We start from the raw sequence: 24131 nt of genomic DNA, 5'->3' as shown, positions 1-24131 counted from the left end.
GAAATTCTACCTGGGGAAGTACGAGGAAACAGCTAAGAGCTAGTGGGTGAGGATTATGGGAAGGGCAGGAACAGGGCTATGAAGGATAACAGGAAGGGCTTCTATAGATATGTTGCAAGCAAGAGAGTTGGGATAATATGGACCCTCTCCAGAAGGAAACAGGAGACCTGAGTACCCTGGACAAAGGGAAGGCTGAGGTTCTCAAGAACTTCTGTGCCTCAGTCTTCAATGTCAAGTGCTCCAGCCATGCGGCCCAAGTTGAGAAAGGCAAATGCAGGGACTGGGAAAATGAAGACCCTGCGCCCACTGAGAGGATCAGATTCAAGACCATCTCAGAAACCTGAATGTGCTCAAGTCCATGGGACCTGAAGAGATATATCCCCAGGTCCAGATACCAAAGTGGGACTCTTCCCAGTCACAGAGGGAAGACTGGTAGGCAGACAGGCAGTTCCCAGGGTCCTTGATTCTACCCTTAAAGCAGGGTGCAACAAAGTTTCCTGAATTGTCCACAGCTTCCCTTCTATGACAAAGTGACCTGCTTGGTGGGAGAGGCAAAGGCTGGGGATGATGTTTTCCTAGGCTTTTCTTAAGCCTTTGACACCATTCCCCAAAGCATTCTTGTGGAAAAACTGGCTGCCCATGGCTTGGACAGTCCACTATTCACTGTAAAAAATGGCCAGACCCAGAGAGTGGTATGGGACAGTTTAATTCAGCTGGTAGCCAGTCACCAGTGGGGCTCCCCTGGGCAACACCGAGACCAGTCCTGTTTCTATCGGTGACCTGGAGGAGGGGATCCTTAGCCAGTTTGTAGAGGACAGGATCTGCCAGAGGACAGGAAGACTCTACAGAGAGATCTGTAGAGGCCCAGGGATTGGGCTGTCCCAGGCAGTTCCTGAAGCCCCCTACTCCCCTACCCCTCCCCGACTACTAATTCTTACTGCGCCCGTTTTCTCAGCCGGGCCAAGCATCGCCGGCACCACTGGGACTTGAAGCGGATGCGGAAGGACCGGCGGTGCTGAGCATGGCGTGTCTGCCTGGCTTCCAGGTGTCTCCAAAGGCGGGCACGAAGCTGCCCAAAGAACCTTCCAGCAGCAGTGCTGGTGCTGGATTCCAGCCCCACTGAGCTGCTGCTGCTCCTGCTCCTGCTGTTGCTGCTGCTGCTGCTGCTGCTGCTGCTGCTGCTTTCAAATGCACTGGGATTCACAATCACCACTAGTCTAGGAAGCAGCCTGGCTATCTCCATAGATCTTCTGCGTTCCAGCTCAGTGGAGCTGTTGCTGCTGCAATGTCTTATGTTCTTCCGTTTGTCCTCTTCTGTCACCTTGTTCACGTCTGGCCTTGCCACCTCCACTCCAAGGCACTGGGGAGGCTCTTTGGCCCCCAGCAGCCTTGGCGAAACACGTGGATTGGCATTGACATTGGCATTGACATTGACCACCGTGATGCTCCCCCTGCCCCACCGCAACTGGTTGAGCTGCGCCTCCATCCTCTTGCGGTGCTCCTCGAAGACCGCCTGGCAGTCCTGGTAGCTCCGGATGAACCTCGGGAAACGCCTCCTCCCGGAGCTCGTGGAACTGACTGAGGACCTGTCACGGGGCGGTTCCATGCCTGCTGATCTCCGGGTCCTGTCCACATTGCTCTGCACACCCAGCCGGCCTCTCGCTGCGCTTGGATGCTTTGAGTCCACACGGATCCTCTGCAAGAACCACAAATGGGTGAGACAAGAGCAGCTCCCCAGAACGCTGCACACTGTCCTGCCACACGTGTCACACCAACACACCCCAAACCCAACGCGGCCCGGCCCAGCCCACACAGCAGATCAGAGGCCACTTGCCCATAGACGCTTGTCCCGTAGCACGACAGAGATCAGGATGAGCTGCAGCATCGCCACTGTGATCGCCACCAGTTCACCCGGGGTGAATGTGTCGAGGAGCCCCATGGCAGCATCTGTAGCACTCCACCAGCACAGGCCGGTGAAGAGGCTCCAGACAGACTTGCAGGGTTCCAGTGAGGGGAATCCAGCCCCGGTGGCTTGGCAGAGGCTGAGGCTGTTGTCTGCCAGGGCAGACTGTTGTGCCCAGCAGTGTCTGCTCCTGTCTGCTCAGGCCCCTTTTATAGCCTGGCAGTGACATCACGGGGCAGCCAGAACCCTCTTTGTGACAGCGTGGGGCAGTCAGAAATCCCTTTGTGACAGTGTGGAGCAGGCAGAGCCCCCCCTGTGTGTCATCCCAGGGCAGTCAGTACCCCCCTTTTGGGTACCCCCTTTGGGGCCCACAGGAGCCCAAGGGAGAGCCCTTGCTGCCTTGGGCACAATGACCATGAATTCCACATTGCCCTGCTGAAACCTTCAGGATTCTTTAAGTCAGTCAGGTCTTAATTTCATTTGACATCATGAACCTGTTTTCAGTTGTTGTTGGATCTGTAATTGCTGGAAGCAGGAGGAGGTTAACTGCTTCATAAAAAAGTCTCTTTGAATACATGATTTATCTCAATTTCATGAACCTCCATGACACGAGGGCAGTGATCACGCCCTCGTGCTGGGCACTGGTGCGTTGGACCTCGAACCCTGTATTCAGTTTTGGGCCCCGCACAACAACAGAGACATGGAAGTTTCTGGAGTGTGTCTAGAGAAGGGTAATGGAGCCGGGGAAGGGTCTTGTGCTTTAACCCCAGCTGGCAATTCAGTAAGGAAAAAAAAGCGAGAAAGCAACTCGTAAAGTCAGGTAATTTAATAAATAGAAACAAATTCCAAAAATATTGGATGAGAGAAAAGAAACAGAGAAGAAAAACAAATGAATACGTGTTAACAATTTCTCTGCACTCAACAACTGATGTGGAGTCAGTCAGACACTCATCATGGAGTCATTAACTGGTTTGGGTTGGAAGGGACCTTAAAGATCATCAAGCACCACCACCTTGCCATGGGCAAGGACACCTTCCTCTGCACCACGCTGCTCCAAGCCCCATGCAACCTGGCAATGAACACTTCCAGACAAAGGGCAGCCACAGCTTCTCTGGGAAACCTGTGCGGGGCCTCACGACCCTCACAGGGAACAATTCCTTCCCAATATCCCATCTACCCCTGCCATCTGGCAGAGGGAAGCCATTCCCCCTTGTTCTGGCACTCCAGGCCCTTGTCCAAAGTCTGTTTCCAGCTCTCCTGAAGTCAGGGGCTCTAAGGTCTCCCTGGAACCTTTTCCTCCCCAGGCTGAACACCTCCAGCGCTCTCAGCCTGTCTCCAGAACAGAGACTCCAGCCTTCGAGCATCTCTGGACTCATTTCAGCAGCTCCACATCCTGAAGGACCAAATGCCATCCAGAGGGACCTGGACAAGCTCAAGAAGAGGGCCCATGGGAAGCTCATGAGGTTTAACAAGACCAAGGGCTAGTACTGCATGTGGATCAGGACAAATCCCAGGGTCAAACCAGGCTGGGGGATGAAGAGACCAAGAACAGCCCTGGCCAAGAAGAACTCGGGGATGCTGGTGAATGAGAGGCTGGACCTACCCTGGCCCTGTGCGCTGGCTGATCCCACAGTGTGAACAGCAGGGGAGGGGGCGATTCTCCGCTTCTGCCCTGCTCTGGTAAGATCTCACCTGCAGTGCTGCCTGCAGCTCTGGGGTCCCAGCACAGGAAGGACGTGGAGCTGCTGGAGAGTCTAGAGGAGACCCCAAGATAATCAAAAGGATGGAGCACCTCTATGCTGTAAGAAAAGGCTGAGACAATTGGGATTGTTCAGCCTGGAGGAGAAGCTTTGGAGTGACCTAATTGTGGCCTCGCACTACTTGAAGGGAGTCAACAAAAAAGATGGAGAGAGACTATTTACAAGGGCCTGAAGTTACTGGACAAGGGAGAATGGCTTCTCACTGAGGCAAAGTAGGTTTAGATTAGATATTGGGAAGAAACTGTTCCCTGTGAGGCTGGTGAGGCCCTGGCACAGGTTGCCCCAAGAAGGTGTTGCTGCCCCATCCATGAAAGTGTCCAAGGCCAGACTGGATAGGGCCTGGAGTAACCTGGTCTAGCGGAAGGTTGCCCTACCCACGGCAGGGAGGTGGAAGAGGATAATCTTTACAGCGCCTTCCAACCCAAACCACACTGCTGCCAGTAGTACTGTCCCTCCTAATCCCACCTTCATAAATGCGTTCTGGATGCAAAGCCTTTGTGGAAATACCGTGCTGCTTTTGGACCTTGAGTGAATAGATGTCTCCCCGCAGTGTAGTAGCATGGCTCAGCCGTGCCTGGTCCCACTCAGTGACTGATCAGGATGCTGCTGAGGTTCAGTGAGACAGGCTCTGGGTTCAAGTGTGTCCCAAAGGAGAAGCAATTTCCACCACCGCCAATAACCAACAGCTCCTTCTCATTTGGCAGAAAGATACTGCTATGATTATGTAGCATTAATGGCCACTCCAGGTGCTCCTGAAAAAGAAAAGGAGATTTTGAACATACAGGACCTCGCATGGTCCACTGTACCACCCACGAATGTGGGCAAGAAGAGAGAGAGAATACAGGAACTAGTAACCCCTGAGGTGTGCTCCTCTACTACACCCACCCACCAACTTGCAGTCCAGTGATTTTTTAATGAGCAAAAGTGTTTTTCTACTCCCCGAATCTTAACGCTTTTCCTCACAGGAAGGTAGCCAGTCAGTTTTTGATTCAATGTAAATCTTTGGCATTCATGGCCTGTGGCAAGGAGTTCCAGAGCTTTACCAATGTAACTGGCAGGTTCAAAAGCCTCGAGAGTTTCACCTAAGTCAAAGCAAACGGCTCATAAGGAAAGGAAGACACCAACCCATCTGCATCGGCTTATTCAGTGTAAACAAAAAAGTTATATTGTTTTAGATACAACTTTACTATCACTGTACCTATCCTCCTTGCTGTCCAACAAGGGCAGTCTATTTTATCTAAAGGATATGAGGCTACTTATAACTTCTGCTACAGACAAGAACTGAAAACTAAGCTCCAGTTAAGCACGTTTCATGCTTTTAGACCCTCAGCAAAATGCTGCAAGATCAACCAGATGCACACGTGCTGTCCACTATAAAAAACTGACCTGTCACAAATTGCAGTTTCACCAACGACAGGTTCCATATGTTCCATAATTATCAAAAGAAAGTTGTTTCTTTACACAAATCGCAGAATGGTTTGGGATGAAAAGACCTTAAAAAATGCCACCTCGCTCCACCCCCCTGCACTGGGCAGGGACAGTTCCCAGTAGACCAGGTTGCTCCAAGCCCAATCTAACCTGGCCTCGAACATTTCCAGGGATGGGGCAGCCACAGCTTTTCTGGGCAGCCTTTGGCAGTGCCTCATCATACTCTTCATTAAAAATTTCATCCATATACTTAAGTTTGAAGCTACTGTCCTTTAGATGAAAACCATCACCCCTTGTCCTATTACTACAGGCCCTGCTAAAAAGTCTGTCCCCATCTTTCTTACAAGCCCCCCGTTTAAATACTGGAAGGGGGCCTAAGGTTGTCCCAGAGCCCTGTCTCTCTCTTAAGGCTGAACAATCCCAGCTCTCTCAGCACATCCTCACAGTAGATCAGCTCCACATCTCTGATGATCTTTGTGGCCCTTCTATGGATTTTATCCAACAGATCGATGTCTTTACTCGAGGCAGCTTTATCTGAGGGCTACTCAGAGATGTAGACCAAGTTTTGTTCAGGGTATGTTTTGGGGGTTAGATTTGTTTCTTTTTTACCTAGAGAGTTTTTTCCCATAAATTGCTAGGAAACTAACTACTGGGTACTTAGAGGTCCTTAATCAGAACAAAGGGGCCAAAGGAGAGGAGTTGTAGCACCTGGCTACACTTTGGGTCTCTGGGAGTTTCTCTCAGAGGGGGAAGATACCTCGAGTTTGGGTCAGGTAAAGGACAGGGCTGGGGGCAGCTTCTGGCACTTCCTCTCGGAATCGGAGAGAGGACGGCCAGGCTGCTGCTTGCTGTGGGAGGAGTTTGCTGTCACCACCAAGTCGGATCCTGGGAAATCTACCACCATCTGCTTGTGTGCCCAGGAATTCTGAGCAACCTCCCCCTGCCCTGCTGGAGCTGGGCTGGCCCTGTCCTGCTGCAGCTTCTCGGGCACTGCTTTGAGGCTTTTTGCTACGCTGTGGCCATGCACTGCCCTGCCCTGCTTGGACACCCCTGCCCTTCCAGCTACCGCCACGGAACTTCTGACAGATCTCATCCACCAGCCTGGGATTTTCCCCTGTTCCAGCTTGGTGCTCTCAAGAGTCCTGCAAAGGGCACCGAGATCAGCCTGCCCCAAAGCCCCTCGAGGTTCCTAGTTCTGTTTATTATTAGCGCTGTAGTTGTTGTTGTTTGTTTGCCTTGTTATACATTCTAGTAAAGAACTGTTAATCCTATCCCCATACGTCTGACTGAGAGCCCTTTAATTTTCTGTATTATAATAATGTGGGGGGGAGGGGGTTTGAATTTTCCCTTCCAAGGGAGGCCCTGCCCCTCCCTAGCAGACACCTGTCTTTCAAACCAAGACAGTATGCCAAAATCCTGCTGTGTGACACCACCTGTATGACTGCTCTTCAGTGATTCAAAGAAAAAAGACACCAAATAGTTAAAGTTGGAAGGGTCCTCCAAGCATCATCCAGTCCAACCACTCTGTTCAAAGCAGGCTCAACTCAAGCAGGCTTTTCGGTACCTTGCCCAGTCAGGTTTCAAATATCTCCAATAATGGAAATACGACAGCCTCTCTGAGCAATCTGTGTTCAATCATCCTTACAGGAAGCTTTCACGTTCCAGTGGAGTTTCCAGTATTTCTGTGCTATTTTTTTTCTCATTTTTCAGGCAGCAGCTAGAGCATGCTGCAGCTTCCACCAGGAAGTTCTCCGTGAAATTATACCACAGACCTCCATAAACACTAACTTAGCCTCTGGTTTATCTGTTCCCTTCCTCCACAGACATCCTGAAATGACTATGCTGGTGCCCATTTCAGTTCTGCTGCCCCTTGTCTGAAACAGAGCAGCTCCATGTTCCAGTCTTCTGCACATTCCATCTCTCCCTCTCTGAACACTGCTATGTTCTCTGTGCCGGGTAACAGCCCTTTGGAATTAGATCCTATCTCTCCATGAAGTTACCATGTTCCTTCACAGGATGCTGCTTAACCTGAAAGAAAAATTTCGGTACTCACCACATTAACCATATAGTCCAAGCAGAGACCATTCATTAAGTCAATGACAGTGACACCTGGCACAGAGGATGCATGAAACCACACTCCACCAACAAGCAGAAGCTTTCCCTCGTGCACGTGTGCAGTATGTGAATACCTGTGAGTTCAAAATGAGATTGAACTCCATTAGCAAGGGAGGCTGGTAGAGACAGGCTGAAGATTCTCTGCTGAATGTTCTGAGCAACCTGTCTAGTTGAAGATGCCCCAAACTCATTGCAGGGAGGTTGGACTAGTTGGCCTTTAAGAGGTCCCTTCCTAATCAAACAATTTTATGATGCTATGAATGTCTTTTGCTTACCTTGGGACAAGAGGAGGGTGTGTCTCTATCGTCTGCCACTGAAAGCCATGCTCAAGCTCCCTCAGAAGGAAAACTGAACCCAAGGGTTGCTCAGCTGCTCCCAGACCTCCTGCGATCAGCACACCTCCTTTCCAGCTGCAGGCGCTGTGAGAGTGACGGCTCTCTGGGACCGGACCCTCAACAGTAATCTAAAAAAACACAAGTCCAAGGCTGAAGTTTGCCAAACTAAGTATCTGCATAATGTCCAGGCTTTTAAATGCCTTTTCCTGTGTGGCTGAGTTTTTTGACACCCAAACTTCTCCACATGTTCCTCTAGGGACTGCTACGTGCTTCCATTTACACTGTCTCTGTACATTTAATATAATCAGTATTAAAGGGTTTATTTCCACACATTTATTAGAGGTAACTTCATCTGCATTCTTGCACGCTGCTTTCTGCTCAAAACATACACCTGGGAACCACAAGTTTGTTTAGAAACACATGGACTAATGCAGTGACCAGCAGAGCAGGTGATCAGTTGCTCAAACCACAGAGCAGAATAAAAGGCTCAGCTGCAGGACTAGAATCCAGAAAGAAAACCCTTAGTGCAAGCACTAAAGGAAAATTTTAAGATCAGGCATTAAATGAATATCACAGCAAATAAGTGATGGAGAAGAATTTGGAGGCCACTTGGTCCATACCTTTTCCCTAAAACAAAAAAAAAACTGTATCTGTTATCATCTGGATGGATGGATGTTTATATAATAATTTCTGAAAGTCTGCAGTAACAAGAATTTCTCACCTCTTTAGGCAGTCTACTGCAGACTCAGCTGGTTTCACAATAAACAGCTTTCCTTAGTGTCCAGGTAATTCCCTGTACTACTCAAAGTTAAAATGGAGAATAATTTTTGTCTTCTTTGCAGCTGTATTTTAGATATTAGAAGATTTATTTCTATCTTGAATCTTCTCCAGATTCAACAGCTAGAAGACTTTCAAAACCTTCCCCTGTGAGGTATGTGGCCTGGTCATTCTTGCTGCATACCTCTATATAGCTGTTTCACACCCTGTCCACCACTTTTTCAGCAATCAGCTTTGGGTATTTCACTCTTTCACTCAATTTCCTTTCATGACACATTCAGCAATCTAATTGACTGAGGCAAAGCAGCAGATGTGGAAGTGGTTTTGACTGCAGCAAAGCTTTTTATACTGTCTCTAACAGTACCCTTCCACAAAAACGTCCAGCTCACAGCCAGACAAGTCCATGATGGCAGAGGTGAAAGAAGACAGAGACAATATGTTCTTGGTAGCATCCAGCTACAGGGCAATGGGCACAAACTGACATAGAAAAATAATACACTTCAACATAAACCCCCCTCATATTGTTCTATCAGGGTGGTCAAGCACTGGAACAGGTTGCCCAAAGAGATCGTGGGGTCTCCATCTAAGGAGATAATCCCACCTGGACAATATACCGAGCAACCTGCTCTAGTCAGATCTGATTTAAGCAAGAGTGCTGGACTAGATGACCTCCAGACGTCCCTTCCAACCTCCACTATTCTGCAGAGACGGTATCTGACAAAAAAGCTGGTTGTTTAGAAGTCAGTTCTAACTCTAATCGCCATGGAGTACACTCTTACCGCAGTGCAGGAGAGTTCTGGGGTGTGCAGGAAATACCAATCCCCGAGCACAGGCACCAGAGCAGAGCGGCCACCATACACAAACAGGTACTGCTCACCTATGGAAACAGACACCCAGTTGGTAACAGGAGTTAGAATCTGGTACGCCACAAAAGCAAAAATTTCTGTTTGCACAGAAGGGAAGCTGACAAAAAGGGTGCAATAGTATTTCAGGTAGATGTCGAGGACATGCATTCACTGCACTGTGCCCTGTCCTTTCACTGATCCAGAATGGACTGTGCAGACAACACCAGTGTTGGTCACTTTCTTCAGCTACAAAGCCATATCAAGGCAAAAATAAGATGAAACAATACAGTCTGACAAAGACAAAACTCAATGTCAATTATTAATAAAAAATTACCCATTTAGCATTTGCTTTTTTGATATAAAATTCTGACTGGAAGGCTGAACATTAAACTATCCTGCAGTGTTAATTAAACACCGCTCCACAAATGGAAAGTGTGCTCCAGACTAGACTAACAACTGTTTAACGATTCCCTTCTGCTCCTCTTGGAGTGTTCCCTGCCAGCTGCAGGAATGGGACACCCTAGGAAAGGACTGCTTTCAGCTCCTCAATGCCACTGGTTAAGTTTTTGCCCCTTACAACCAGGATCTTTTAACAGACCAACCTTCAGCTTGCTATTGCAAGACCTAATTCTAGAGCTGTTCACAACTACTGAGTGTTACCAGAAAAGTAACATTTCTTCTGAAGGACTTCTGGATAAAGAGTCAAGTGTCAAGAAGAGATCTCTTAATTTAGGCCTCTTAATTTCTTTCCTACTGCCAGGCTTGAGGAGTGGTCAACATGAACTTCATGAAGTTCAACAAGGTCAAGCGCAAGATCCTGCATACATACAGTGATTTTCACTCTTTCCAGGCTTTTTACCTTTGAATGTCATTTCAGTTGTGCTGTGTCTCCAACGCAAAAGTGCTGCTTCAGCAGCAGGCTGCAGACTTACAAGCTCCACTGCAACATCATCTGGGCCTGAAGCATTACAGGTTTTGGGGAACTTCAGCCACAACATTCCCAAGCCTGCACTCGATGGGGATGTTCGTCCTCCTACCACCAGGGCCAGAGTGTCTGAGAGACAAGACACAGTATGGTACAACCTCTCACCTGTGGAGATACAAAATGTCATGGTTCACACAGGTGTTTTTTCCAAGAAATTTATTATCACCTAAGTTGGAAAAGACTCTTAAAGATTAAAAAGTCCAACCATCCCTGCAGCACTCTCAAAGCCAAAACTAAACCATGTCCCCGGGAGCCACTTTCACATGGCTTTCAAATCCTTCCAGGGATGTGTACTTCACCACTACCCTGGGTAGCCTATGCCAGGCAGGGATGACCCTTTTGTTAGAGACATTTTTCTCAATATCCTACCTAAACCTCTCCTGGCACAGCTTGAAGCCATCTCCTCTTCTATCCCTTGTCTCCTGGGAGAAGAGGCCAACCTCCACCTAGCTACGTCCTCCTTTCAGGTAGTCATAAAGAATGAGAATCTTCCCCCGAGCCTCCTTTTCTTCAGGCAGAGCCCCCCAGCCCAGTTCCCTTGGCCACTACTACAATGAGCTTACAGCAGCGGTGGATGAGAGAAGAGCAACAGATGTCATCTACCTGGACTTGTTCAAAGCATTTGACACTGTCCCGGCCAGTCTCTAAACTGGAGAGACGTGGATTTGACAGATGGACCATTCAGTGGATCAGGAATTGGCTGGAAGGCCTCACTCACAGAGTTGCAGACACCAGCTCAGTGTCCTTATGGAGACCAGTGATGAGTGCTGCTCTTCAGGTCTCCATAGGGACCACCACTATTTAACACCTCTGCTGGTGACATGGACAGTGGGATCACGGGCAACCCCAGCACATTTGCTGACGACAAGGAACTGTGTGGTGTGGTCATGCACTGGAGGGAAAGGAAGGGGCATCCAGAGGGACCTGAACAGAGGAGGTGGGGCTGTGGCAGCCTCATGGAGTTCAGCAGGACCAAGGGCAACGTCCTGCACCAGGGCTGGGGCAATCCCAGCAGAAATACAGACTGGACAGAGAATGTATCAAAAGTAGGTCTGGGGAGAAGGACTTGGGGGCATCTGTGGACAAAAAGTTCAGTATGGCTCAGCAGTATGTGCTCACAGCCAAGAAAGTCAACCACGTCCCAGGCTGCATCGTGTGGCCAGCACGTCGAGGGAGATGATGCTCACCCTCTATGCCGCTTTTCTGAGACCCCACCTGGAGTTCTGCATCCAGGTCTGGTGCCCCCAGCACAATAAAGGCATGGAGCTGTTGGAAAAAATTCAGAGTACACTAGCTTGATCACAGGGCTAAAGGCCCTCTGTTCTGAAGCCAGGCTGAGAGTCTGGGCTGTTCAGGCTGGAGAAGTAAAGGCTCCAGGCAGACCTTAGCACCCCTCCCAGTGCCTAGAGAGACTCCTAAGAGAGCTGGAGAGGGACTTTGGAAAAGGGCCTGCAGTTACAGGACAAGGGGAATAGCTTCCCACTGCCAGAGGGCAGAGTTAGATGGGATATTGGGAACAAATTTTTCTCTGTGAAGGTGGTGAGGCCCTGGCACAGGCTGCCCAGAGAAGTGGCTGCCATTTGTGTGGAAGCGTCCCACACCATGCTGGATGGGGCTCTGATTAACCTGGTCTACTGGAAGGTGTCCCTGCCCATGGCAGAGGGTTGGAGCTAGATGATCTTTAAAGTCCCTTCCAACCCAAACCATTCTACGACCCCAGCCCCTCAATGCCACTCTGTTAAGAGGCCCAGACCTGGACACGGCACTCCAAGTATCTCCGCAGCGCCCAGCAGAGATGGACAATCACAGCTCTGGGCCTGTGGCCACACTAGGCTGGTACCAGCCAGGTGCCATTTGCCCTCTTGCCCACCTGGGTTCATGTTCAACCACTGTCAAACAGAACCCCCAGCTCCTTTTCCAGCTTTCCAGTCACCCTGCCCCCAAGCTGGGATGCTGCCTAGGGTTGTGGTGACCAAAGGGCAGGATTCAGCATTTAGCAAACAGAACCTGCTGTGACTGCCAGCATCACTGTGCCATGACATCACTTTTTCACTAGACTTTCTTTCACTTTTAGCACCAAGTTATCCCCCCTGCACTTGCCATCGGTATGGGAACTCACCCCATCTTTTATCAGGAATATTCTGTGTCACACAGACAGCTTCCCAGTAGCCTGCTGGCTTACTCAGCACATGGAAATTTCTCACGCGGCAGTGCTGTCCATCCTCCTCCCCAAAGCCTCCCGTGGTAAGAATCACGTTGGGTTTTATAAGAACAGAGCGGTGACCGTAACGTCTCAGGCCAGGAATTCCTGAGAGCCTTGCACATACTGCTGCAGGGACACTCCCAGCCATCCCAACAGGACCAGCAGGACGGGGAACTGTAAGCCAAAGAGAACCAAAGAACTTACGCACAAATACAAACCAAGAACTACGTTTTAAGTAAGATTAAGCATGTCACTTTTTCAAGATGATCACTCATCTTTTCAAGAAGAAAAAATTGAGAAGCCAATTGATGGTGCACACAGATAATCTGACATGCCCTAGAAATCAGGATGTAATGGTTAAAACTACTACTGTACCAACTGTGACTTCTACTCTGCTCACTCAGCTCCTGCAATTCTGAGACTGCTTTCATGGGGTGGATGTAAGACTGGCCAAGTGAGTGCAGCATCCTAAACTGCTGCAGCAAGATATGAATCACTGCAGTACCTTCAAAAGGAGCACCTGTCTGATTAAGACAAGATTTGGCTACATGAACAGCGAAGAACAGCAGAAAAAGAACAAACACCTGGAAGCTGATTTCAAAGTTTCTTGCCAGATTTTGATCCTACCTTCACAGAAGCACTGAAATAACATTCTGAAGCATGACAAGTAATCTGTTAATTCCAATGATCCTACTATGGGAGAGCATTTCCAGTTATCTAAGAATCTTCTCTCTAAATATGATATCCCTTAGCACGAGGCAAACTTTCAGCACAGCACTCTGGCTCACCTACACATTGGGGTTTTTTTAAATCAGTATGGAATCTGCGTCTCCTTCGTTTTAATCAAGGGCTTTATTCTTGTGTTGTAAGAGAGGATGAAGTGGAGGAGGAGCAGCTCGCAGTCCATTTGTTGTATGCCATAATCAGAAAAACTGCCTGTACTGATCATTGCTTTGTACAGGACTCTGATTTGATGAAGTACGAAATTTCATCTCCTTGGGCTCAAATGTCTTTTTACAGACTGATCTTTTAAAGACAGAGGAGTTTTGCCATGTCACAAAATATTCTTAACAAGATCTCTCTGGAAGATTTAGTACTTGCATTCTCTTGAACTGGTACCCAAGTCTCTCTGAGAGGATAACTGGGGGTATTTATTGATATTAGAGACATATCTTTTGCATTCCCAGTAAAATATATCTAAGCATGGACAATTTACCAGATTTGGAAGGCTTTTGCTATCAGTTTTGAATACAACAGAGACAGCAGCAGAAAGACTCTAATCCTGTCTCTAATTAATCAAATGTCTTCACTGTAATAAAGTATGTTAATCAAATGTTAGGTTTTTTTCTTAATTTAAGGATAGACACTATGCCTTTAGGAGCCTTCAAGGATTTAACCTAGGGACCAGTGACAATCACACAGTACATTCAATCACACCCACATTCATTTAGCTTCAATTTTACAACATCTTCAAATCCAATTGAGACACAACACATGGATTCAGTGGCCTTGCTGGCCTCAGGAATGCCATCCTGCCCTATCCTTTTTCAGCTGCTTTTCTTGCTCCCTAGAACACAGTTTTCAACTTTCTCTTGAAGCTACAACTACTTGTGGTGCTGTACTGTAAACACTAGTGACATAAAACAGGTTAAAAATAACCTTCTGCTTTCTACCCTGAAAAAGGAAGCAAGCAGTTAAAAACAGGAATTTCTTGAACTACTAGTGCCACCACATCCTTTTTATCTTGGAATCACAGTCTTGGTCTTGGATTTTGCCCAGCTGTACCATTTTTCTCCCATCTAAAAAAGTGACATATAGATTTAAAAGCATTTCAGAAACAGAAATCTGACAGATACAATTGCACCCACAAGGGATAACAAAGCAAAGCACAGCTTCATGTCAGGCTCCTGAGTGGTCTGCTGGACAGGGCAGTAAAGAAAACAGAACAACCTTTTGGGAGCTGGAAGAAAGGAACGGTTCAGAGAGCTGTATGTGAAGGCAACCAGGAATAAATTCAAAAGGGACATCCCAAAAACAGGAGGAGGAGCAGGGTAGGCTGGCATTGTAGCTATGCACTCGAGGAGCTCATGTATAAGAAATTACAAGCTGTTTGGACTGAGAGGTTCAATAAACTAAAAGAACTGAAGAACTGACCAGAACCAGCAGTGTTAGGCCACGGCCCTGGCCTTGGTTTAGACAGCAGAACTACTGAGGAGGAGTGGAGAAAGCGACCAGACAGCAGCATCCCATCTGCCCCCTCCAGGATTTCAATGTCTCCTAAAACCTCTCAGAGATGCCTACATGAGATAAAAGAACACTGTGAAAACTGCTTGGTGTGTACCTGCACTGGGTAAAAACGGAGTCCAGGAAGGTTCCATCCCCTTTGATGCAGCCAACACAAAGTAATGAGAACATTTCAGATGCCATTCCTGTAGCAAGCCCAAAGTAAAAGACAAATAAACCAACCAATTCCTTCAAAATCTTAGAGCAATCAGCAGCAAGGACCTCAGAACAGCCAGGGTGACCAAATCAAACACCAACCCTGCCTAGCACTGTTTGCAGTGGTCAAAATCAGAGGGGTAAAGCTGAATTGGAGAAAGAACTGCTGGGTAAATACCGCTCTCACTCCAACTTTCAAAAATGTACAGCCCAGGGATGATCTAAGCAAGAAGCTGTGTCTTTGTATTGAACAATCCTTGATGGATTTTTCATCCATGAACCTACTCAGTTGCTCTTTGAACTCACATAAACTTTTAACATGCCCAACATCCATCCCATAGCTTAACTGTATGTTGCATGGGAAAGTTTTCCTTTTTAGAATCAGCTTCCCTTTATGCTTCCCAGTTCTTATCATAAAAAAAAGAGCAAGGTCTTTGTACCAGAGGGATTAAGGTTTCTTAAAGTTCATGGAATGTAAGTGATTCCAAAGAAATCACAACTGTTAAAAGGTGTAACATGGTCTGTGTGCTGGATAATAATACATCATTTTCAGTCTTGGAAACATTCTGAGGCAGAAGCACAAGCAAAACAAATGTACAGGAAGCCAGCAGCAATAAGAATTCACTCTGGTGTTTATGGACATTAGGGAATTGAGCATGTTCACTCCTGTGGGGTGGGATATATTCAGCCAACTATATGACTAGCAAGCATAAACAGGAATTTAAAAGACACAAAAACTCCTGTGATAAGCTTCATTGCCCCCACCCATATTAGAAGCAAGAAGTGTCTTTTGAAAAGTGACATCCGGAAATTAACGCAAATACTGAAAATTGAAGAATCCTCTATTAGACCCTAAGCAAATTATTCTAAAAATAGTCTCCCTCCACACTGGGTGTCTGTTTTACATTTCTTACCTAAGTTGACCAAGCTTGTTTACAATAAGACCTGGATCTTACTTAATCTTTCTCTCAAAGGCTAATTGTAGAGCTCTCTGTTATCACATCATTTACTCCTGTGCACGTTTCCAGCTTGGACTCATGCACATTAACCTCCTCTGTAAGGAAAACAATACCAAGTCTTTACCTTCCACTGTATGAGCAATGGCCTTGACCTACAATTCCAGCAGACATTTCTAAACCACTTAGCAAACCTGCCACCACTTTCAGTCACCACTTTTGAATTCACATAGCAGAGGAGATCCTACCATGTTGGCAAAATAAATTCAAGCACATTCAATTGTTTTCATACTACAGTTACTAGATTTCTAAAATTATAAACAGAGAACCATAAAATCAAAAGGGAAACTTCTAGTAAGTATTCCACAGGACATTTAGCTCAAAGTTACTCCCTATCTTGCAATTATCTTCACTTCTAGACTTTAAATAGTTGGAAACTTTGCTAGCAGTTGACATAAAAAATGGCAAAGAACAGAGTTATAGTTAAATTTCAATCATTAATACAGGGATGGCTATACAAAGTCAGATGAAAAAATATCCAAAATTAGTAATCTGTATCCAAAAATGACAAACACTAAAGTAGTCTATGGAAATGGAAGAGAGCAGTAAAAATGCATCTGCGTTCTCAACCAACTGCAGTCAGGAACGGCACATCGGGTATATATTTATGTATTCAGTAATCTTTAATGGATTTCTCTTTCATTAAAGTAATTGTCCTTTGAATCCATGCCAACTTTTAGCACCTACAACTTCTTTTATACTACCAGGCAGTTTGCTATGACAAGCTGTCTCCTCGAGAGACTGCTCACAGGAAGGAAGGAACACGCAGCTTTTCTAAGATCAAGGAGAGTCTTCTTCCCATGCTGCTTCACAAGGAGCTCCCCACGGCCTCTGTGTTACCTAAGCTGATCCAAGGTCCTTTCTGCCTTCATGAACACCTGTGCCTCAGCAGCTCTGTACAGAACTGCAATCACAAGAAATGGCAAATACCTTATGATATCAGAGCCAGGTCCCTGATCTTCAGAATAAAAGAGGGTTACCTCATACTCATCAAAAGGCTCCAGAGTCTGCACTCTTTGCTGCTCATCTTCTGGAATACAACGGGTGAAAAACTCATTCATATCCATGACACTGCACTCACTCCAGCCCTAAAAGACAAATCCCTCAAAGTTATCACCTCTGGAAGGACAGAAACTCACTACCCAAAGGAAAACAAAGACCCTAAATTAAACACCTGCATGAGCCACTACGACTGTCTAGCTAAAGCAAGAGCATCACAAAAACTGGTGAAAATAGATCTCTCACCTGTAAAGTTCTGAAAAATTTAATTTATTACATCTAAAGCCTCAGAGGAACCCATTAATCCCACAGAAGACAGTAGGCTGCAGGCTAGCTGGAAGCACCTTCTAAGCACGAATCATGCTGCTAGAGAAGGCAGTACCTCAGCCTCAGCCCTGTTTGCTTCAACCCATAAGTGACCAAGCACTTAGTATTCCAACCTTGCTCGGATAAACCCTGCTGCATGCATGCCCTAGGGCTGCAGGTGCTCACCTTCCCCAGAAAGCGCCTCTGCTGTGCCTCACAGTCAGGGTACTGTGCCAGCGAGCGCAGCGCCGTGTTCAGCTGGCTGAAATGCTGCTGCATGACATGCCCGAAGGGGTCCTCTGGGTGCACCTGCTCATACAGCAGGAAGCATGCCTGGGGGAAATGCTCTGCTGCCCACTGGATCAAGGCATCTGACCTGTTGAGAGATTGTGCATAAGAAATTAAATTGAGGGCCCACTCACCATACGACAGATGCAGTGTATCTTCCTGCAACACCATAAAGCTGCTATTAAGGCGTCCTGACAAGTGGCAAGACACTAATGAGAGTGCTGTGCTGAACATCTCCTCCCCATCTGCACAGACAATTCAGGGGATGAGAAGAACAAAAACTTCAAAATTGCTCTTTTGAGGTTTTTCTTCTTTTTTTCCTTCCTTTTCCTCCTTTATCCTTTTAGGATATCATGTGGATATCAATTACATCATCATAATTACCACATAGGGTGCTATTTGGAATGCCACAGAATTCCCAAGGCTTTAGTTTCAAGGTCTCTGAGCCCAAGGTGATGTACTCAGAAAGAAGCTTGTTGTTTTCCCTTTACCACTGGGTAAGAGAGGAGAACCCAGCTGACCTGGGGCTCTCCATGTAGGTGAGCACCACCTCTGCGATGAAGAGGGTGGGGATTTCATTGTTCAGTCCTGCTTCCTCCAGGAATCTCTCCAGCTCAGACAGCTCTGATAAATCCACTCCCAGTAATTTATAATCCTCTCCAGAAAAGGTAATGGCTCCTGGGAGACAAAAATGATACAATGATGGTGCTGCTGCAATACTGAGATCAAAAGAGACAAACACGAACATCAAAACCACAGGCAATCACTCACAAGGCTATGTCCATCAGCTATAGTTCTCTGGAACTTGCACAGGAAAATCCCCATCACTACATGACCCATGAAGGGATAGTGCCACCTGATCCAGTAACTGCAGGTCTAAAACTCCATTATTCCTAATGCAAATTTCACCTACAGATTTCTCAGAGAATTATTACACTTACAACAAAACTTTATTATACTTACTTCAAAAAGAATTTTTTAGAACCACTGATTTTAATTCAAAATCAAACATAAAGGACTCTCATTTACACATTTTTCACTTTAGGCTAAGAAAGCACCATTGCATTGATAGAATTTCAATGGTTTCCCTCACAATCAGAAAACCATTCTCAGGTTTCCAAAGCTTGGTTGGTTTGTTTGTTCAACAGATTTCATTTCTGTATAACGGCACTGAGTCCTGAAAGTGCACATGCTGGCTCTTGGCAAACAGCAGGACCTGACTCACAGATCACCATCCTCAGAAATAAGTTCCAGTTTATGACCTGCAAGCATTATCATACCTCTGTACCCCATCAGAATATGGTAAGTTATGGCCTGTTGATGTTTTCAGCCAAAACCACATCATTAACAAAGCAAACTGTAAAGTGCCTACTCTGTCTCTGCAACCCAACAACTGTATCTGTCCTAGGGACAGTTAACCTTCACTGTTCTCAAAGGCATACACTTCTGGAGGCTAAATGGCCTTTTTCAGAAGTCCACCAGAGTGTTCTGTTCTAATTTCTTCTAACTTGTCCATCCATCCTTTGCTGACCTCTGGACACAGAGAATAGGGTATTTCCAACTATCTGACTGACACCTTCCTTTAAGTACCTGAAGATTCTTGGTATCGACAGAGTTCCTTGCCACAAGACTCTGCCAATACTGAAAATGTGAAGGGATTCAGGAAGAAAATGAACAAGCTTATGGAAGAGCTATTCACTAAGACCTGGGAGTCAGGAACTCACATTCTGTAGCTGTCTTCCATCTGTATTTGAATTGATTAATACTATCCAAATGCAGTGGATTACTTATGTCCCTACTGCATTTCATTCCATGTTCTCCAGACCATTTGTGTACTTTGTCAAACTCCTACTCTCATTCATCTTACTGCAAGTCCCCATGTTTCCTGCAGGTTTATGACATTTCATCTTCTACAGCAGATCATCTAGAGCATTACTGGAAATCCTGGAGGAAAAGAGATGCAGGAGAAACCTCTAGTGATCCACATACTTTACATTCTTCCTTTTCCCCTGAGCACTCAGCTAGCACAATATTCTGCAGCAGTTTCACAAGGCTCATTTTATCCTGCCCTGGAGGGCAAAAAAACATCAGGAGACATAACAACTAGTGTTTTATTATAGTCAAGACACTCAAGAATCAAACTTTCTCTCTTACCCATCAAGCCTATAAATCATTGTATAATTTAGGGTGAAAGGGACGTTTAAAAGTCATCTTGTCCAAATGCTTCCTCTTGGCAACTATCTGTGTCATGTTGCTCAAAGCTTTGTCCAGTCAAGCTCTATCTCCAAGGCTAGATATTCCATTATCTTTCTAGGCAATCTGTTCCTATTTTTAACTACTCACGTGGTGCAACCTCCCCCCCAACATTTTCATTATACATCACTGGAATTTCCTTTTTTTTGCAACTTTCAACCACTGTTCCTTGACTATTTGCTTTATGCCTCCAAGAAAAGTGTGGCTCTGTCTTTTCTAACCTCTCCCAATAGGTAAGTTGAAGAGTGCTGTAAGACTCACTTCCCTCCCAAACTCCTCCCAAACAGCTGAACAAAACCAGTTCTCTCAACCTCCCCTCCTACATCACCTGCTCCATCACTTCATCATCCCCATCACCTCCCACTGGACGCAGGCCAGTTTGCCACTGTTTCTGGACCAGTATGCTCCAAGCTGGACACACCCTTACAGAAAAAACCACACCCTTTCACACCCTTGCAACAGAAAAAAACCTGACCTCGGTTTGATATAATCAGCTCCTGACAAACCCATCCTGGCTTCTTGTTATCTTCCAATGCTTACAAATTATTTGTTCTGACATTTTTCATAAAATGAACATCCTTTTAATCTACAATTTCATAGTTTCCGGACTATAATTTTTGAAGGCTGAAGCTATGTTTACTTCTTCTAAACATTTTGTATGAAAAAAAAACTTTCATTAATGCCATACCTAATCCTTCCTCTCCAGTGTCTCCCACCAGTTCTGACAACTCTTTCAATCCCTTGATCAGAGTAGCTTTTTGGCATGCCACATTTGGGAAATCTACCTCGTAAACCACAGTGTGATGCAGAAGACCCATATCCTTCAAACGGAAGTATAAGGAATCAAAGCCAGCACCTAAAGATAGGATCTGCAGAGAAAGTATCAGAAAAAGTTATACTCAACTCCAGCAGCATCTTGAGCATCTCGGTGTGAAAAATATTAAATATCATCTGCAGAGTGACAAAATCAGGCAACTTCCTGCAAGAGGCAGACGAATTTTGGCGTGGATATTGCCCCCTCCCAGATACTTATGCCAAAGTGACAAATGGACACTCACAGCGCTGCCAGTCAGATTTCCGTGCCCTGCTGGGAATGGATCCCACCAGATGCACTAACAAGTTACTGCCCAGATGCCAGAAAGACTTTACACACATTTAGAGACGGATGCCAGAAGCCTGAGAAAATGTACCTGCGTCCTGGGTAGGCTTCGTGTCTCCAGCAGGAAGTCCTGAACACAGTGATCTACAGCACGGGCACGGATGTAATAACCCCTGTAGGAACAAATTCAGTTGTTATCACTGCCCAGGCACATAACTTCTTCAGCACTGGCAATTTCAATTTAAAAAAATTTTTTTTTTTTTTTCTCTAAGCTTCCACCCAGTAATTCCCTCTTTACAGACCTGCACTGGGAGATGATTTTTGTCATCTCTATAGGGCTTGCTAATAAATACAGATCTCCTGCAACCAGTGTGCATATTAACCATCAAGACAATGGATAACCCAGAGAAAACATGCAGCTATCCCAGCTGGACCTGTTCTGTTTAGCATAAGTAAATATTTGCTGAATGAAAATGTATAAATCCACACAGTGAGGATGCTCCCTGGCAATGCAGATGGATGACACCTGAGTTCCTGCCCCAAACCATATGCTGTAAAAACAAAATGAATGAGTGTGTGCTAATGTAGTGAGAAGGGATCAAAAAAGGGAGGAAAAGCAAACTCAGGAGAGGAATTCTGTTCTCTGGTTTTTGAATAAACAGAACTAAGTTAGACCAGCTCCTGGAAAGCATTTACCATAGTCTGGCATGGACTAATGCCTCTTGTTTCTTAGCATTCTCTTTTAGTTAGTTTCATCCTATATCCACCTGGCTATATTCCAGCTCTTATCACCCCTTAAAAAGCATGTCATCATCTCCACTCCTCACAGGGACCACACAGTCTAAGATGTCCGAAAATTGTTGATAAATGCAATACAGAACCCTTGCTGTGAATTCAGCTTGGCATGCGAATGTTGTGTGACAAGTCAGTGCAGGCTTCCTGATGAGCCACATACATCTTCTTAGGGCTGCAAGCCTCTGCTTGAACACCACTGTTTGATTTTCCCCTGGACAAAACTCCTTTGGCAATTCATAGTCATTTGGATTGCATTAAACTATTCACCTCGAATTATGTAAATTCCACAGCATCATCAGCCTAGAGCCCTCTGCAAACACACATTAAAACGCTCTTGTGTCTTACAAAGCTCTGGAGAAGTCCTCCTGGTGAGACTACCACTGACTCAAAAGACATTGCTTCCCAAAGCCACCAAATACCCTACAGAAATTGTAACATCCTGGGGAATTAATGAGAAAACTATTGATGTTATTACATTATTAGTATGTTTTCAAATATTACAAAGCTTTCAAACTCTTCTCTGGGTCGAGAGCCAGGGCCTCGCCACACTCACAGGGAAGATCTCCTTCCTCATACACGTAACCGAATCCGACTCTCTTTCAGCTTAAAGCCGTTCCTCCCCCTGTCCCGTCACTCCTGGCCCTCCCGCAGCCCGAGATCCCTCCCACGCCCCGCGGGCACCGGGGCCCAGCAGCCGGGGCAGCCGAGGGCTGCGGAAGCGCTCGCTCCTCACCGGTGGATCAGCGGCGCTCGCCGCCGCCGCCGCCCCGCCAAAAGCCGCAGGAACCGGTCCTGGATGTAGCCCCGCGCTGCCGCCGAGCACTTGCTGACGGCGCTGCTGCCGCCGGTGCCCTGGACCTGCCGGGACAATGACACGGCGCTGCCGCTTCCGACCGACATCGCTCCGCGAGAAACGCACGGGCCCCCCGACGCGGGATGGCGGGGCCGGGCAGCCCCCACAGGGCTCCGAGGGGACGGGACGGCAGCGCCCGCCGCCGTCGAATCCCTCTCCATCCCCGCCTCCGCTTCATCTCGCTCTCCGAAGCAACCGGGCCGAGGCTCCCCGCGGCAGCGGGCCCCCGGGGATCGCTCCCAGCCGGGGGTCTCTCCCGGCCCGGGGGTCTCTCCCGGCCCGGGGGTCTCTCCCGGCCCGGGGGTCACTCGCGGCCCGGGGGTCTCTCGCGGCCCGGGGGTCTCTCGCGGCCCGGGGGTCACTCGCGGCCCGGGGGTCTCTCCCGGCCCGGGGTCTCTCCCGGCCCGGGGGTCTCTCCCGGCCCGGGGGTCACTCACGGCGCCGGGACGCCCGCGGCCCATCCTGCGCACGCCGCGCCGGCCGGAAGCGGCAGCGCAGCGCGGGACGCCGGGAGCGCGGAGCGCGCGCCCCCTGGCGGGCCCGCCCGGCACCGCCGGCGCCTCCCGCCGGTGCGGCCCTCACGGACGGCGCCGGGCAGGGGGCGGCCCCGGGCGGCCCCGGCGCGGTAAGCGGGCCGCAGGGGCGCGGGGCTCCGCGCAGCGTGCACGGGGTTCTGTGCAGGGGGAACCTTGCCAGGGCGGCCCAGGCTCCGTCCCCGGTGCGGCGTTCAGGGGGGAGATGGCACTAATGGCCGCAGGGCTGTGCTGGGGACCCCGCTGGGCTTCCCAGGCCGGCTGTGCTGAGGACAGCACAAAAGGCACGAAAGTCTGTGGCAGCCGTGGTGAATGTTTCGTGTTATTGCTCTCTAGGATTTTTACTGGAGTTACAGAGGCGCCGTGGTAGTCTGAGCTGTGTGAGATGCCATGGGTGTTGCACACGCTGTTGTACTCGGTGTCTACACATCTTGCAATCCACAACTTAGTGTATTTTGCTTTAAATAAGTTACTATCTCAAAATGCCACTTTTAAAGAGAGTGGTCAGTGTGTATATTTATTACTAGGACCATAAAGCTCAGTCCTCAGCTAGATTTAGTCAACAATCACATGAAAGTGTTTCTCTGATGTGTATTTTATTAGTGTTGCCTTTCAGGTGATTCCTGGCACATTTTGAGGTAGCCAGCAGAGCAGCCACAGTTACAGCATGGGATGCAGAGCCTAATGGGAGCTCCTATATTTCTGTTTGTATTCTAGATGGATGCTCAGTTCCTGCAGGCATGAAGGCTTCCCTTTCCTTCAAGTTCCCTTTTCCTAACTGTTCATCATTTTGTTGATCTTGTAACGGCTCTGGGATCTGGAAATTATATTTCCAGTTACAGGTTAAAACTTACAGGGAATGCTAGCCTGTCCTGCTGGCCCTTCAGAACCTGCAGAATTTCCAATTACACTGGCAGCCTGAAAATTGTGGTGGAATAAAATGCATGGCAGTAAGTAGAGGAATGGCTACTGAGGTCAGTGCCTCCAGCCATGCCAGGATGTCCTTTCAGTCCTGTGTTTCTATATCCATAACAATCTTCTGTGCAAACTCTGAGCTGACGCTGAAACATGAACTGGGCGTACAGGTTTAACCCAGACCCAAATTGTTTTGAGGGGGTGGGAGCAGAGCAGGCTGGGGCATTACTTTCCTGTCCTGAGTACAAGGTACCACATTTGTGCTCCAGAAAGGGAGAGTGGGT

General features: G+C 47.4%; 2 protein-coding genes across 2 annotated transcripts; both read right to left on the bottom strand.

Annotated features, from left to right (window-relative positions):
• Window positions 1-692: 692 nt before the first annotated feature.
• LOC136285744 (uncharacterized) lies at window positions 693-4251 on the bottom strand. Its single transcript, XM_066177281.1, has 2 exons — window positions 4171-4251; window positions 693-1696 (listed from the first exon to the last, which is right to left on the bottom strand). Exons 1-2 carry the CDS (start codon window positions 4222-4224, stop codon window positions 935-937), a joined length of 816 nt encoding a protein of 271 aa, XP_066033378.1. The 5' UTR covers window positions 4225-4251; the 3' UTR covers window positions 693-934.
• Window positions 2715-22814, bottom strand: LCMT2 (leucine carboxyl methyltransferase 2). The gene is made up of 13 exons (XM_066177280.1): window positions 22280-22814; window positions 20843-20924; window positions 20341-20521; window positions 17921-18077; window positions 17298-17487; window positions 16787-16894; window positions 14693-14780; window positions 12268-12525; window positions 10023-10253; window positions 9098-9195; window positions 7482-7669; window positions 7145-7280; window positions 2715-4415 (listed from the first exon to the last, which is right to left on the bottom strand). Exons 1-13 carry the CDS (start codon window positions 22558-22560, stop codon window positions 4248-4250), a joined length of 2166 nt encoding a protein of 721 aa, XP_066033377.1. The 5' UTR covers window positions 22561-22814; the 3' UTR covers window positions 2715-4247.
• Window positions 22815-24131: the final 1317 nt, after the last annotated feature.

This window comes from Chamaea fasciata, unplaced genomic scaffold (assembly GCF_029207755.1).
Source record: "Chamaea fasciata isolate MVZ Bird 193981 ecotype frontalis unplaced genomic scaffold, bChaFas1.0.hap1 SCAF_2, whole genome shotgun sequence".
In the NCBI taxonomy this organism is placed as follows: domain Eukaryota; kingdom Metazoa; phylum Chordata; class Aves; order Passeriformes; family Sylviidae; genus Chamaea; species Chamaea fasciata.
Note: the sequence above shows the minus strand (reverse complement) of the source record. Positions and strands in the feature narration are given on the sequence as shown.

Coding starts and splice junctions, on each gene's coding strand:
- LOC136285744 (XM_066177281.1), bottom strand. CDS start 4,224: ATGCTACTACACTGCGGGGAGACATCTATTCACTCAAGGTCCAAAAGC. Junction 1,697..4,170: donor CAAGGTCCAAAAGCAGCACG/GTATTTCCACAA, acceptor TGGTTCTTGCAG/AGGATCCGTGTGGACTCAAA.
- LCMT2 (XM_066177280.1), bottom strand. CDS start 22,560: ATGGAGAGGGATTCGACGGCGGCGGGCGCTGCCGTCCCGTCCCCTCGG. Junction 9,196..10,022: donor AACTGAAATGACATTCAAAG/GTAAAAAGCCTG, acceptor CTGTTTCCATAG/GTGAGCAGTACCTGTTTGTG. Junction 7,281..7,481: donor CACCCTCCTCTTGTCCCAAG/GTAAGCAAAAGA, acceptor TTGAACTCACAG/GTATTCACATACTGCACACG.